This window comes from Chanodichthys erythropterus, chromosome 4, assembly GCF_024489055.1.
Source record: "Chanodichthys erythropterus isolate Z2021 chromosome 4, ASM2448905v1, whole genome shotgun sequence".
Classification (NCBI taxonomy): domain Eukaryota; kingdom Metazoa; phylum Chordata; class Actinopteri; order Cypriniformes; family Xenocyprididae; genus Chanodichthys; species Chanodichthys erythropterus.
In genome coordinates this window covers 4,125,066-4,137,898 of record NC_090224.1, presented here as the reverse complement: position 1 = coordinate 4,137,898, position 12,833 = coordinate 4,125,066, and the positions used below count along the sequence as shown (strand labels likewise).

The window sequence follows — 12,833 nt, the reverse complement described above, 5'->3', positions numbered from 1 at the left end:
TGGATTTAACCATAATGCTGGGCATAACGGCATGGTTTAAACACTACACCCGCCGTACACCATGACCTCAGAGCTAAAGCTTTATCTGTGTTCACTACCATGACGCTTTCAACTGAAAAAAACCTTACCAGGGCTGCGTTTCTAGATCGTAGAACCACTGGCACCAATGGTCTCTATGATCAACAATGCTTTTGAGAAACACAGCCCAGAGAACAGAGAAGAAATACAGATATGGGAATACGACATTAAACCTCCTTCATTGCAGCTAAATTGATCAAAATATAACTGACACACTACCACAATAACCACATCAGTACTGTAAAATCAAGCACAACATCTGAAACTAAAAACCCCATGAGTTTGCGAGAAAACTAGTGTGGTTGTGGTCAAGAATAAGAGCGCTCAATAAAATATGACCAGACTGTTTGAGGCCGACCCTCAGTTTGCTGCAGTTGTCTCTAGTGTCCATGACAACAACCCCACTGTGGCTCTGGGAGGTTTGTGGCAGGCGGTGCGGTATGGCAGCAATGCAGTCGGCACGAAGATAGCAATACACAGCACTTCAGCGAGGATTAAAGACTTCCTTTCTCATCTGTTATCCTTTCTGTCTCGCTCTTTATCTCCGTCTCTCTTTTTCTCATTTACTTTTGCCACCATGGCGATCCACTAATCCAGAATAAACAAAAATCCTGAATGTAACGTTGAGTAATCGTTTAAATATAAACACATAATGAGTAAGGAGGTAAATTATTGCATCATTTACTTCAAAGAGACTTCCTAGGAGACATTCTGTGTCTGTCTGTCTCACAGACATGTGATGAATCGGTGCGGATTCATGGCTCCTCAGGTCACGATCCAACTCTCACCCCTGAGCCAACGGTGCATTTATACTTCGCTCTGGTCCTTTTGGCTCAGGAAGTGAAGGATTATTGTCTGACTGTCTGTCTCTGGTGTGGCCCTGATAGGAAACAACACCTTTTACTTCCTGGAAAATTGTAAAAGGGTTTGCTGAACCCCTCACCTCTGTACACACCCTTCATTCGTCACAAAAACACTGATACCGAAAAATACAGATTCACTGTCACAGATGTTTGATCCTAAATCTCATAGCAGTAATATGACAGAAGAATATCTTGAAAAATTTCAGACAGTAGGTTATCAATAATTGACCCACCCCCTTTAGTTACTGTTGCTATGTCTGACCAGCCATGATGCCGCTCTCACGCCACACATCATGTTCTCACGCAGTCGACAGACAAGATAGAGCAGGTTACTTTTGATATGAACCAAAGTCTCAAATGTCAAATTTTGTACGTTTTAAACAAATTTAAAAAATAAATACCGTTTTGTGGCTCATTGATGTGTCGTGACAGTTCAAACGGCTTGTGAACCAATCATCTCTTCCTACTAGTTAATTTATAGCATCAAATAAACATGAATTAACATCAGAAGGAATGTTGTTTCAACCGCGGAAAGATGTCAATACACACCATTTTTCAAGTTCAAATCCTCTGTCATTAATCTACTAACTTCCCTGACTGCTTTGTCGCACATAACGGCGGATTCGGCGTTATGAGTGGTTAGATCGCCTTTTAATCAAACTCCCGGCTAAGGGTCAATTGGTGCAAAATAGTTATTTACAGTAATTGTGTATAAAAAAAAATCATTATGAAGATTTCCTTCAGATTTTTGCTAACCTAAGTGAATTTTAAATGCACTTAAAATAAATAAATAAACAAACTGTATTGTATTGCATGGTGATTACTGGCTATTAAAATTAATTTATAATTTTAAATTAATGATAAAATAGATTAAAATAACATTTTTTATTTATTTATAAACTACTGTTTAGGTTAGTTTATGGTCAATAAGATTTTTTCATGTTTTTTTATGCAAATTAAAAAATACAGTAAAAATGCAAGTAAATAATACAGCAAACTTTATTCAACTTTATTTTAAATTGCAATAATATTTCACAAAATTGCTGTTTTTATTATATTATTGAATGTATAATACAGTAAAAACAGCAATTTAAAATAAAGTTGAATAAAGTTTTCTGTATTATTTACTTGCATTTTTACTGTTTTTTTTTATTATTTTGATATATTTAAATATATATTAAAAAGTCATTTATTTCTGTGATGGCACAGCTGAATTTTCAGCATCATTACTCCAGTCTTCAGTGTCACATGGTCCTTCAGAAATCATAAGAAACATTTCTTATTATTATCAATGATGAAAAATTTGCACTATATTTAATAGTTTTGTGGAAACCATGTTACATTTTTTAGGATTCTTCAGTGTTCAAAGCTCAAAAGAACAGCATTTGTTTGAAATATAATTTTTTTTGTAACAATGTAAAAGTATTTTGATCAATTTAATGTGTCCTTGCTGAATAAAAGTATTCATTTCTTAAAAAAAAAAGAAAAAAAAAAGAAAAAAAAAAGTACTTTAAACCAGAGTCCACTTTTGCACACCAATCAACTTTTTTTCTTCAGTCATGTCTCATCTCACCTAGTGCTATATAGTATTCACCAGCTGTTATCAGAACACTTTCAGTGCTTGCTTACTTCTCAGAAATCTTCAGATATTGGTGGAGTGGGTATCACATAACCACTACTATGCTGATGCCAAGAAAAGATCCAAAACCAAACAGACAGTACATTTACGAAAACACACCCCATGTTCTCATGAAGGAAGAATTAATGTAAATTTGATCCACTGAAAAAAGATGCTTCAAATATGAGAGGGTTTCAGAAGGCTCTCACACAAACCTACAGCACAAATCTATTATAATCCAGCTTTAATTCAAAGGGGCTTTGTGAAATGTCTCACTACGTTAGCATACACATTCATCAACCTGTACAGCTGATATCAGACACCACCTGCTGTGTACCTTTAATTCATCATACGCACACATATACATACAGAAAATGTACATATGCGACAGCAAGTATACCCTAGAGCATAATGCAGACAGTGTTCTCACTTTCTGTCTCTGTTTCTTTACAAGCTCCAGGTGTTATCATTTCAGTGTGGTATGGACTTTACACACTGTGAAGCATGTTCCCATAAAACCCCTGTGATTTCAGCCCAACAAGATCGTAAATCAGAGGTGCACACAACCATCTCTCTTCTTACACAGATGCTCCTCTGAAAATAAAACTTTGGCTGTAACAGGGATTTAGTTGCTCAGATAAATGTCACAAATTGAGTAATATGCCTTCATTATAAGCTATTTGCCTCAAAACAGCCTTTCCTTTTAGTCAGCTGCTGGTGGACGCCCACCAATCGCCCTGTTCGTTCACACCTTCCTCTTTTTCGGTTTATCTTCCTGTCCCTTCCTGTGCTGAAGGACACTGGGCCCTGTCTATATCACAAGGGCCCTCCTGCTGTCACCAAAGTCTGCCAAAACACATTGTGTGGTTTCCTGTATGGCGTGTATCGCTGCAGGGTGTAGCGCCAGTGGCCGGGAGAGCAATCAAGGGATCAAGTGTGAAGAGGTTTGAACATGTTAATCAAACTGCATAGTGCAAAGGTGTTAACGTTGAAGGATGTTCACTCAACACTTGGTTAGAAACAATGAACAAGCACATGTAATGCCCCACCAACATAAATAAGTAAAATAATTGGTATGAATGTAAGCCGAGTCAGTGTCTTTATGTGTATATTGTACTTAATTTGTCGCAGAATGTCTTAAAACTGTTAAATTTGGGTGAAAGTTCACATTTTTCAGTAAGAGATATTATCAAATCAAGAAAATTAAAAGGATAGTTAACCCAAAAAATAAACTTCTGTCATCATATATTCATCCTGATGATGTTCCAAACCTGTATGACTTTATTTCTTCTGTGGAACACAAAAGAACAATTCATTTCCATGCATTTACAATAATTGTGGACTGGAGCATTCAAGCCTCAAGAATGTTGCAAAAGCAACATAAAAATCATAAAAGTGGTTCATACAGCTTGTGTGTCTTTTAACCCTCTGGTGTCAGTCAAAAATGACTGATTTTTATTTGAATGAAATGAATGCACTATGTTTTAGTTTGATTAAGGTTTTTATTTAATATTCTGTACACTGTAAAAAAAAAAAAATGACCGTGATTTTAACAGTAAAAGACTGTAAATGCTGCGGTGAAAAACTGTTAATTGGTTTACAGAGAGTTTCCGTACTATATACGGTGAATAACTGTAATAGATCTAACGGTACATTTAATGTAATTTTACGGTAAAATACTGTTAAATTCACAGATTTTGGAAGTTAAAAATAATTCATTTTAAAATTTACAGTGAAAAAATGTAAATTGACATTCCCACAATTCCCTGCGTGACACTTCACATTTGATATATTTTCGTTTAAATAACTCTGTTTCTTCTTAGTTTTCTCTTTTTTTCTAATCAGTTATGTACATTAGGGTTTTATGTTACATCTAATGTTGTTAAATTAATTTTTATTGCATTTTTAAAATTTCATGCATATTACCATGATGGTGTTTAGTGTGTGTGTGAATGACACTGTGTGCACCTTCTATATGTTAGTGTTGTCCTTCTCAGCTTGTGGAAAATCTGCTTGTGATGAACTTTGATTCATCATGTGACTCTCATCACAACTGTGTTTGGTGACTGTCAGTGTATTATAAAGGTACAAAACAGATATTAGCACTTCATTAGGTTGGTAAATTAACATTATATCAGTTAATGAAATACGTTATTTTACCGTAAATTTAACAGATTTTTTTTACGGTAAAGTTCTGGCAACTACAGCTGTCTTTTTTTACCGTAAATTTTACTGGGATATTTTTACAGTGTATATTCAGGGGATTTTATGGTACTAAATTTTATTTACGCTGTAATTATAATCCATTTAATCCCTTTTTGATCATAGACCTGAAAATGAAATTTCCAACTTAAACTGTCATAAATTTGAATGCTTTAGAGCAGTGGTTCTCAAACCTGTCCTGGGGACCCCCCACCACTGCACATTTTGCATGTCACCCTCATCTAACACACCTGATTCAAGTTATCAGCTAATTAGTAGAGACTGCAGGAGTTGAATTGGATGTGTTAGATGAGGGAGACATGCAAAATGTGCAGTGGTTGGGGGTCCCCAGGACAGGTTTGAGAACCACTGCTTTAGAGCACAGACTTCATTTTGATCTCTTTCCAAAGACAACACTTGGCAAATTGTTGAATTGAAAAATTCAAAAAAGTTTTAAAAAGTTAACTTAAAAGTTACAGAATTTTACATTTATTGTTATGAAAAAGGAACAAAAATGCTATTTTAAATTTTTATATGAAATATAGATTTTCAAAAACACATTTTACTCTAAAATGGCAAGGAAATCAAAGCCATAAATCTAAACAAGTTGTGTTCCAAATTTAAGCTTGATACCTCAAAAAATGAGCTTTCAGTAAGATTTTGTTTGGCTGCATTACCAAAAGTTTCCACTAGATGAAATTTGTCTCCCATTAATTTCCAATGCAGTCATTTTTAACCGTGAGAAGCACAAGTGTCACTATTTTTTTTAGGACCATTCAAGTTTCGTACCATTCCAATAAAGTAAAAAAATTCTAAAAAAAAAAAAAAAAAAAAAAAAGGAATCGTAAATTTTTTGGTCAAAAATGGCCGAAGAGCACCAGAGGGTTAAAGTCATACAACAACAACAGACTGAAATTTAGGTAATTATTTACTGATTCACAGCAACTTAATCATTGAGCTGAACTCGAAAACTGGTCTGATTTGAAAAAGAATCATTCAAAGTTTTTTGAACTGGATCAACTAATTCACTGAAATGAATCTCACTCAAAAGAATGATTTGTTCACAAATCAAACTATTCTCTCATAAACTCATAATTTTCAGTGAATAACTTTTTTGGTCATCACACAAAGGTATTGTATATGTCTTCAGAAGGCTCGTAATATAGTCCATGAGTCATCTAGACTACTTTTATGATGCCTTTTCATAATTTTGGAGCTTGACAGCACCAGTCCTCATTAATTTTCATTATATGGAAAAGAGTAGCAGGAATATGTTTCAAAAATGTACCTTTTGTGTTGCACAGATGAAATTAATTTGATTTGGAATGACATGGGGGTGAGGAATTTATGGGTAAACTGTTCAAGATGGACTACATATATGTAGGGAGAAAAGGCTGAGAATAGAACAACATATCTGCAAGCAAACAAACAACTGCTTCAAAATAAAGCTTTTTAGTAGGCAGCAGCATCAGACTGATTTTATATTTCATGTTATGTGACATGCATCATATCAAAGCAATGCTGTTGTGCCAGCAAATGTCCAAGGCCCGTCGCTGAAACACGAAACATGAGACCAGGTGAAATTTATCACCCTTTTACTAGTTTACCCAAAGAACATAACCAGAGCTGCAAACTCATACTTTCCACTCGTCCTCTAATTGCTTTACGGCAATTCTGCAAATAACATAATCATAGATGTAATTGATAAATCACTGTAACGCTGAAATAAAGTTGAACTAAAGGAGAACTCAAATCACAGGGGACCTGTAAAAGATAAATGTCTGCAGCTACAACATGGTCATAAATCCCCACTTCATCATTCTATTCAAAGCGCTAATGTGAACGGCAAGTATGGGAATATCCAGAGGAAATCAGCTGGAATGTGTAAACGTGTTTGGAGGGTCACAAGGCAAGGTTCAGGTCTGTTTGTACCCGGAAGATGCTAAGAGATGATAACATGCCACACAGCATGTAGAAATGACCTCTGGGTAATTATACAATTATGAAATTCCTGTTTTTACAACCAAATGACATGGTGAAGTGACTAGTACTTGGTAGAGTGCAGTTGGATTGGGGGGGTTTGATGAGGGAGGAGGGTTTCATTATCTGCTCCCCTGTTGCGCTGTTTCTAGCGGTTGATTTGTGACGTTACAGTGGAAAATCTTTTGGGGAAGCAGCTTTTTAAGGCAATAATTTGCAGAAGCACAAGCAAAGACAGGGTTTTGCCAAACGGCATGCCATTTAAACCTCAGCTTGGACCACGTCCACAACTAGAAACAATTTTCCTTTCATAGCTAACACATGCCCGTCAAACCCACGCACATATGCGTTATTCACACTCAAGTTGCATCAACCTATTCTTTGTTTTACCTTTCATTTGAGAAGTCGTCTGCTTGCTCATTTGATCTGGAATCACAGAACGGATGGGGATATGTATAGAGAAAAGTCACGAATAAAACCACAAGGACTAAATGTTGTCCTGTATTCCCAGTACAGCATGTACACAATGCAAAGCTTGCCATTTACATGATTTATTGTGTATACACTAACAAGAATGCACAAAATTGACTTCTTTTTTTTTTTTCTTCCCAACATCCACCCACTAAACACACACATGCTACTATTCTGGTTGTAAAGAAGAAAAGGCATCTGAATTAAACGGAAATCAGCCAATAACCACAGAGACAAACAGCCCTTAAAGTCTTTTTGAAGTAGTCCTATGTAAAGGTATAACCTTTAACAAGAGCCTAAAGTCACATTCACACACATAAACATATTTCAATGCCACACACAATCCAGACAAGATTACAGAGCTGAACTACATAAGACCGACTCCGCCTAGAATATACAAAGAGTCCCTCTTCTGAGACACTTTTGCTTTTATGTTGCTGCAGTTTACATGTTTATGTCATCCTTTGATCATAACCAGAATAAAAGCTCATGCAACAATGCTCTTTTACTTTGCTGTAAACTAAATTATTGATTAATATGGTAAATGTTATGTTGCTTATGATTGCAACATGTCTTATGGATGTGGAATGACATGAGGGTGAGTAATAAATGACAGAATTTTCATTTCTGTGTGAACTAACCCTTTAAACAATGACCAATAATATTTTTGTAATATATTATGTTGTTATTTTAGATATACCACTGTCATGTGAATATGTATCTTTAATGACATTTGTCATATGAACAAGTCAGTAAATAGATTAAAGTCCACAAACCTGAAGTACACCACAGTAACTGCTCCAGGTTTGTTTCATTTATTAAAAAAAAAATTAAAAAAAATTGCGATTCAGTGAGGGAGTCAGATGTGAACTCAGCAGCAGCTCTGAACAATTCACAGACTGAGTGATTTTGATTCAAACCACTAAGAGGCCATTCACACAGAACAAGTTTTTGAGTTTAAAACATAAGACGCACGTAGGGAATGAAAAACTGCATGTACGAGACGCTGCAAAGAATGTAAGTGTAACTTACATGCATGTCTGGTGCATGTTTACAAAGAAAAACAATGGAAAAGTAACACAGTAGAATTAAAAAATGCGCTCTTCTAAGTTATTTCATGAATCTTTTGGACTGATTCACTAAAATGAATCTGATCTGAGTCATTTGTTCACGAGTTGGACATCAAGGTGCTGTGTTCAAGACACACTAATGAGGGACACAAAGTTTTCCTGACTAGCCTGTAAATAATTGTCACAAATGTTTATTTTTTGCATTTGTGATTTTAGTCACAGTTTTAGTCATAGTCTGGATCTCTGTATATGTAGTACATGAGTTTGGACCAGTATAACTTGGAGGGTCACTGGGACTAATCCCAGGCATGTAAGCACTGGCTTGCCCTGCATGTTAATGTTGTGCCCTTGGGCAGTGTACTTAACCTCATCTCAACCCTAAATTCAAGGATGCTGTCTTTAAAAACTGGAACAGTGCTAGTGAGAGTCAAATTGCACCTACTGAGTAATCTACAGCCAATAACCTTGAGGCATTGAACATTACACCTAAATCCACTGTCAGAAATGTATCACTATAACTGATGATAAATGGTAGTGCAGCATGAGATACATCTAATATAAAAGCAAATAATTCTTCTGAAATCTGGCTGGAGTCATAGCACAACTGCTAACACATATGCAAACACACATACCGCACACAATCTCACAGTGATTTATGGCACGCAGCAATGCCCGGCCTCTGACATGGTGATAAAGGGACGGAATGCATTTGTTCTCTAAGTGGGGCTTTCCCATTAAACCACCTACTGACATACAGTAAGCAGGCAGCTGGGGTAGTATATCACCACAGAAACATTGGTAAATGTTACCATTTTAGATTGATCAGAATCAAGTTTATTTTACTTAGAGTATAATCTTTTGATATTTGATAGGATATACAGTGGCATGAAAAAGTATGTGAACCCCTTGCAGAATCTGTGAAAATGAGAATTATTTTAATAAAATAAGAGGGATAATAAAAATTGCATGTTATTTTTTGTTTAGTACTGTCCTGAGTAAGATATTTTACATAAAAGATGTTTGCATTAGCATCTTTTTAACAAACAATAGCTGAATTTATTAAAATAACCCCCTTCATAAGTATGTGAACGATTGATTCTCAATACTGTGTGTGGTTACCTGATGATCCACGACTGTTTTTATGTTTTGTGATGGTTGTTCATGAGTCTCTTGTTTGTTCTGAGCAGTTAAACTGAGCTCTGTTCTTCAGAAAAATCCTCCAGCTCCTGCAGATTCATCAGTTTTCAAGCATTTTTGCATATTTGAACCCTTTCCAGCAGTGTACGATTTTGAGATCTGTGTTTTCATACTTAGGACAACTGAGGGACTCAAACACAACTATTAAAAAAGGTTCAAACATTCACTGATGCTCCAGAAGGAAACACGGTGCATCAAGAGTCGGGGTGTGAAAACTTTTGAACAGGATGAAGATGTCACAATTTTTCTTATTTTGTTTAAATATCATTGTTTTTCATTTAGTACTGCCCTTCGGAACCAACAGAAGATACTTGCATGTTTCCCGGCAGAAAAATTAAGTACAATTTACCTTGATATTTGAATTCAAAAGTTTTCACCCCTCGGCTCTTAATGCATCGTGTTTCCTTCTGGAGCATCAGTGAATGTTTGAACCTTTTTGAACCTTTTTTAAAACATGTTTTATTATCCCTCTTATTTTATTAAAATAACTAGAATTTTCAGATTCTGCAAGGGGTTCACATACTTTTTCATGCCACTGTATAAGAAATATGCCTACATCCATGTTATATAATATGCCAAAAGCTTACATATTATATAACATACCGAAAGCTGCATGTCAAATAAACAGTAACATGCCAAATAAATCCTATCTTTTTCAAATTTGACAACATACTGTGCATCTGATAAACACTTTACAGGAGTCATCAAATTTGTAAATGGAACCGCAACACAGCTAAAATCATAGGTCACATAACAATGCCAACATGGAAGATTGTTTTCATACTACACAACTGCATACTTACAGAGTGTACACTACAATTCAAGAGTTGGGGGTCAGTAAGATTTTTTTAACGCTTTCTTAATCTCTTATTTGATCAAAAAATGCAGTAAAATAGTAATATTGTAACATAATATTACCATTTATTTACCATTATTTTCTATTTCATTATATGTAAAATGAAATTTATTTCTGATAAAAAAAAAAATTAAAAAAAATCCCAAAAGTACTTTATTTATACTCATAAGGCAGTAGCAGGTGGTATTAGTGGGAGGGACATTTTCATTTTAGAGAACATTTGATATGATGAAAATCTTTAGTACTGGATGAGTCATCAGCATTTTGGTCCATTTTCTTTGAAAAACACTGTAAATTTGAAATGTGTTTACCTGCTTTTAACAACACTGTAAAAAATTTTCAGGTGGTTAAACTTAGAAAAAAAAAAGTTCACCTGCGGCCTTAAAAACACGAGTAAAAGTCAAGACAATGGATTACTTTAAGTTCAGCTTTTTAAAACTTATAAACTTCAGTTCAAAAACCAAAACTTGTCATGACAATCAAATTTAAAGAGAAGAAATAAGTTCAAATAACTTAATGGGACTGTGATGATGCAGCACGTCCTGATTTTGCGGACGTGTTCCTGGGTCAACATATTTTGTTGATCCTGGAACATTTCTGTCTAAAAATTTTATCCTAACCATACCCCTACCCCTAAACCTAATTCTATCCATAACTTCAAATCAAAATTCCCTAAAATCAGAGGGAAATGGTAGGTGAATAACACTGATGTAGAAGCATCTAACCCTGGTTGTAAGCCTAAACTTGACATAAACTGTAAACTTTTCCTTAAATCTGATTGGTTGATTGGAACGTTGTTCCAGAATCAACAAAGACGTTGATTCAGGAACATACTGTGCTTGGTGAAATCAGGTTCTGCGATGACACAGAAGATTCAGCTGCAGTACTCACAGTTTAGGTTTGGGTTTGGTGGGGAGAGGTGGAGCCTTAACTGCTGAAGGTGATGGAGGTGGAGCTGCTGCTTCTTTCACACTTGAAGGTGACGGTAGACTCTCATCTGGTGGCTTGTTAAAGGTCTGACCATTTTGTAGAGGTCTGTTGGGTAGACTTTCATGAGGCTCTTTATCTGTAGAGACCTGGACAGGTAATGCAGTAATGCTGGGCCAGATGTCCAGCTCATTGATCTGGAAGGCCTCCGCACTTGGTGGGGTTTTGGGTGGGACTTCCAACAAACTAATCTCAGTTGGTGGAGGAGGTGGAGGCGGGAACGATTGGTTGTCCTCAAACACACTTTCGTCACCAGATACACCGTTACTGGGCAACTCTTCTGCAACTAGGGATCCAAGATAACAGAAAACATACAGCTCATTATAGGGTGAGAACAGATTTCTTTTCCTTTTAAGTGAGTGATGAAATCCAGATTGCCCACATCACAATACATTTCAGTGGAATAAAGGAGGAAATACAGTAAGAGGGTCTGAGTAATCAGGGAAATTAGTTCCTGGTTTTGTCACTGTAGGACAATACTTTAACGATCATTGCAAAACATCAACACACCTACAGTGGGAAAAAAAAAAAACTCATGATAACTACCCATAATCCTAGATCAACAGTAATCCATAGCTAAAATGTAATCCAAACCTTTATCAGACATGAAATCTGGCTGAGATTGTCTCAGATTTACTTAAATGGCTCTGTAGTAAACTTGAGGCATGAGGACTCCTGGAAATATAAGTACACCCACTCCATCACATAACATATAAACCTTCATCCCTCTCCTGTCTTTGCCATGTGACACAAACAGCTATCAGCACATACTGTATCCTCTCTCCTCACCCCACACTCAGATCTTGGAGTGTTGTAGACAGGATGTGGCTGGTTTGCCTCATGCAATTGACATGTTTTCAAGATGTACCACAGTGGGCCCCATAACATATCATTAAAAGATCAATGATGGAGATGCTATGCCTTTTTTGGAGTTGGTATTTTTTGTTACTGCTTTGTAAATAAATTAAGTCATTACAACTCCTGTGTTGCATCACTTCCAATTATATATACAGTACAGTCCAAAAGTTTGGAACCACTAAGATTTTTAATGTTTTTAAAAGAAGTTTCGTCTGCTCACCAAGGCTACATTTATTTAATTAAAAATACAGTAAAAAAAAAAAACAGTAATATTGTGAAATATTATTACAATTTAAAATAACTGTGCACTATTTAAATATATTTGACAAAGTAATTTATTCCTGTGATGCAAAGCTGAATTTTCAGCATCGTTACTCCAGTCTTCAGTGTCACATGATCCTTCAGAAATCATTGTAATATGATGATTTGCTGCTCAATAAACATTTATGATTATTTTCAATGTTGAAAACAGTTGTGTACTTTTTTTTTTCAGGATTCCTTGATGAATAGAAAGTTCAAAAGAACAGCATTTATCTGAAATACAAAGCTTCTGTAGCATATTTGTACACAAATATTGTACACAAATATTGTACACAAATATTTTGTACAATTGTACACATTAAATGTTTCTTGAGCAGCAGATCAGCATATTA

General features: G+C 35.5%; 1 protein-coding gene across 5 annotated transcripts in view; it reads right to left on the bottom strand.

Annotated features, from left to right (window-relative positions):
* The window catches only part of palld (palladin, cytoskeletal associated protein), a 114,412-nt gene that overhangs the window by 43,576 nt on the left and 58,003 nt on the right, over positions 1-12,833 (bottom strand). For 4 of the 5 annotated variants that reach the window (XM_067383732.1, XM_067383728.1, XM_067383731.1 and 1 more), the window contains 2 exons: positions 11,227-11,608; positions 7,132-7,167 (listed from right to left, as the gene is read on the bottom strand). In XM_067383732.1, coding sequence (XP_067239833.1) covers positions 7,132-7,167; positions 11,227-11,608 — 418 coding nt within the window. The remainder of the gene's footprint in view (positions 1-7,131; positions 7,168-11,226; positions 11,609-12,833) is intronic. The other variant, XM_067383730.1, reaches the window with a different exon arrangement.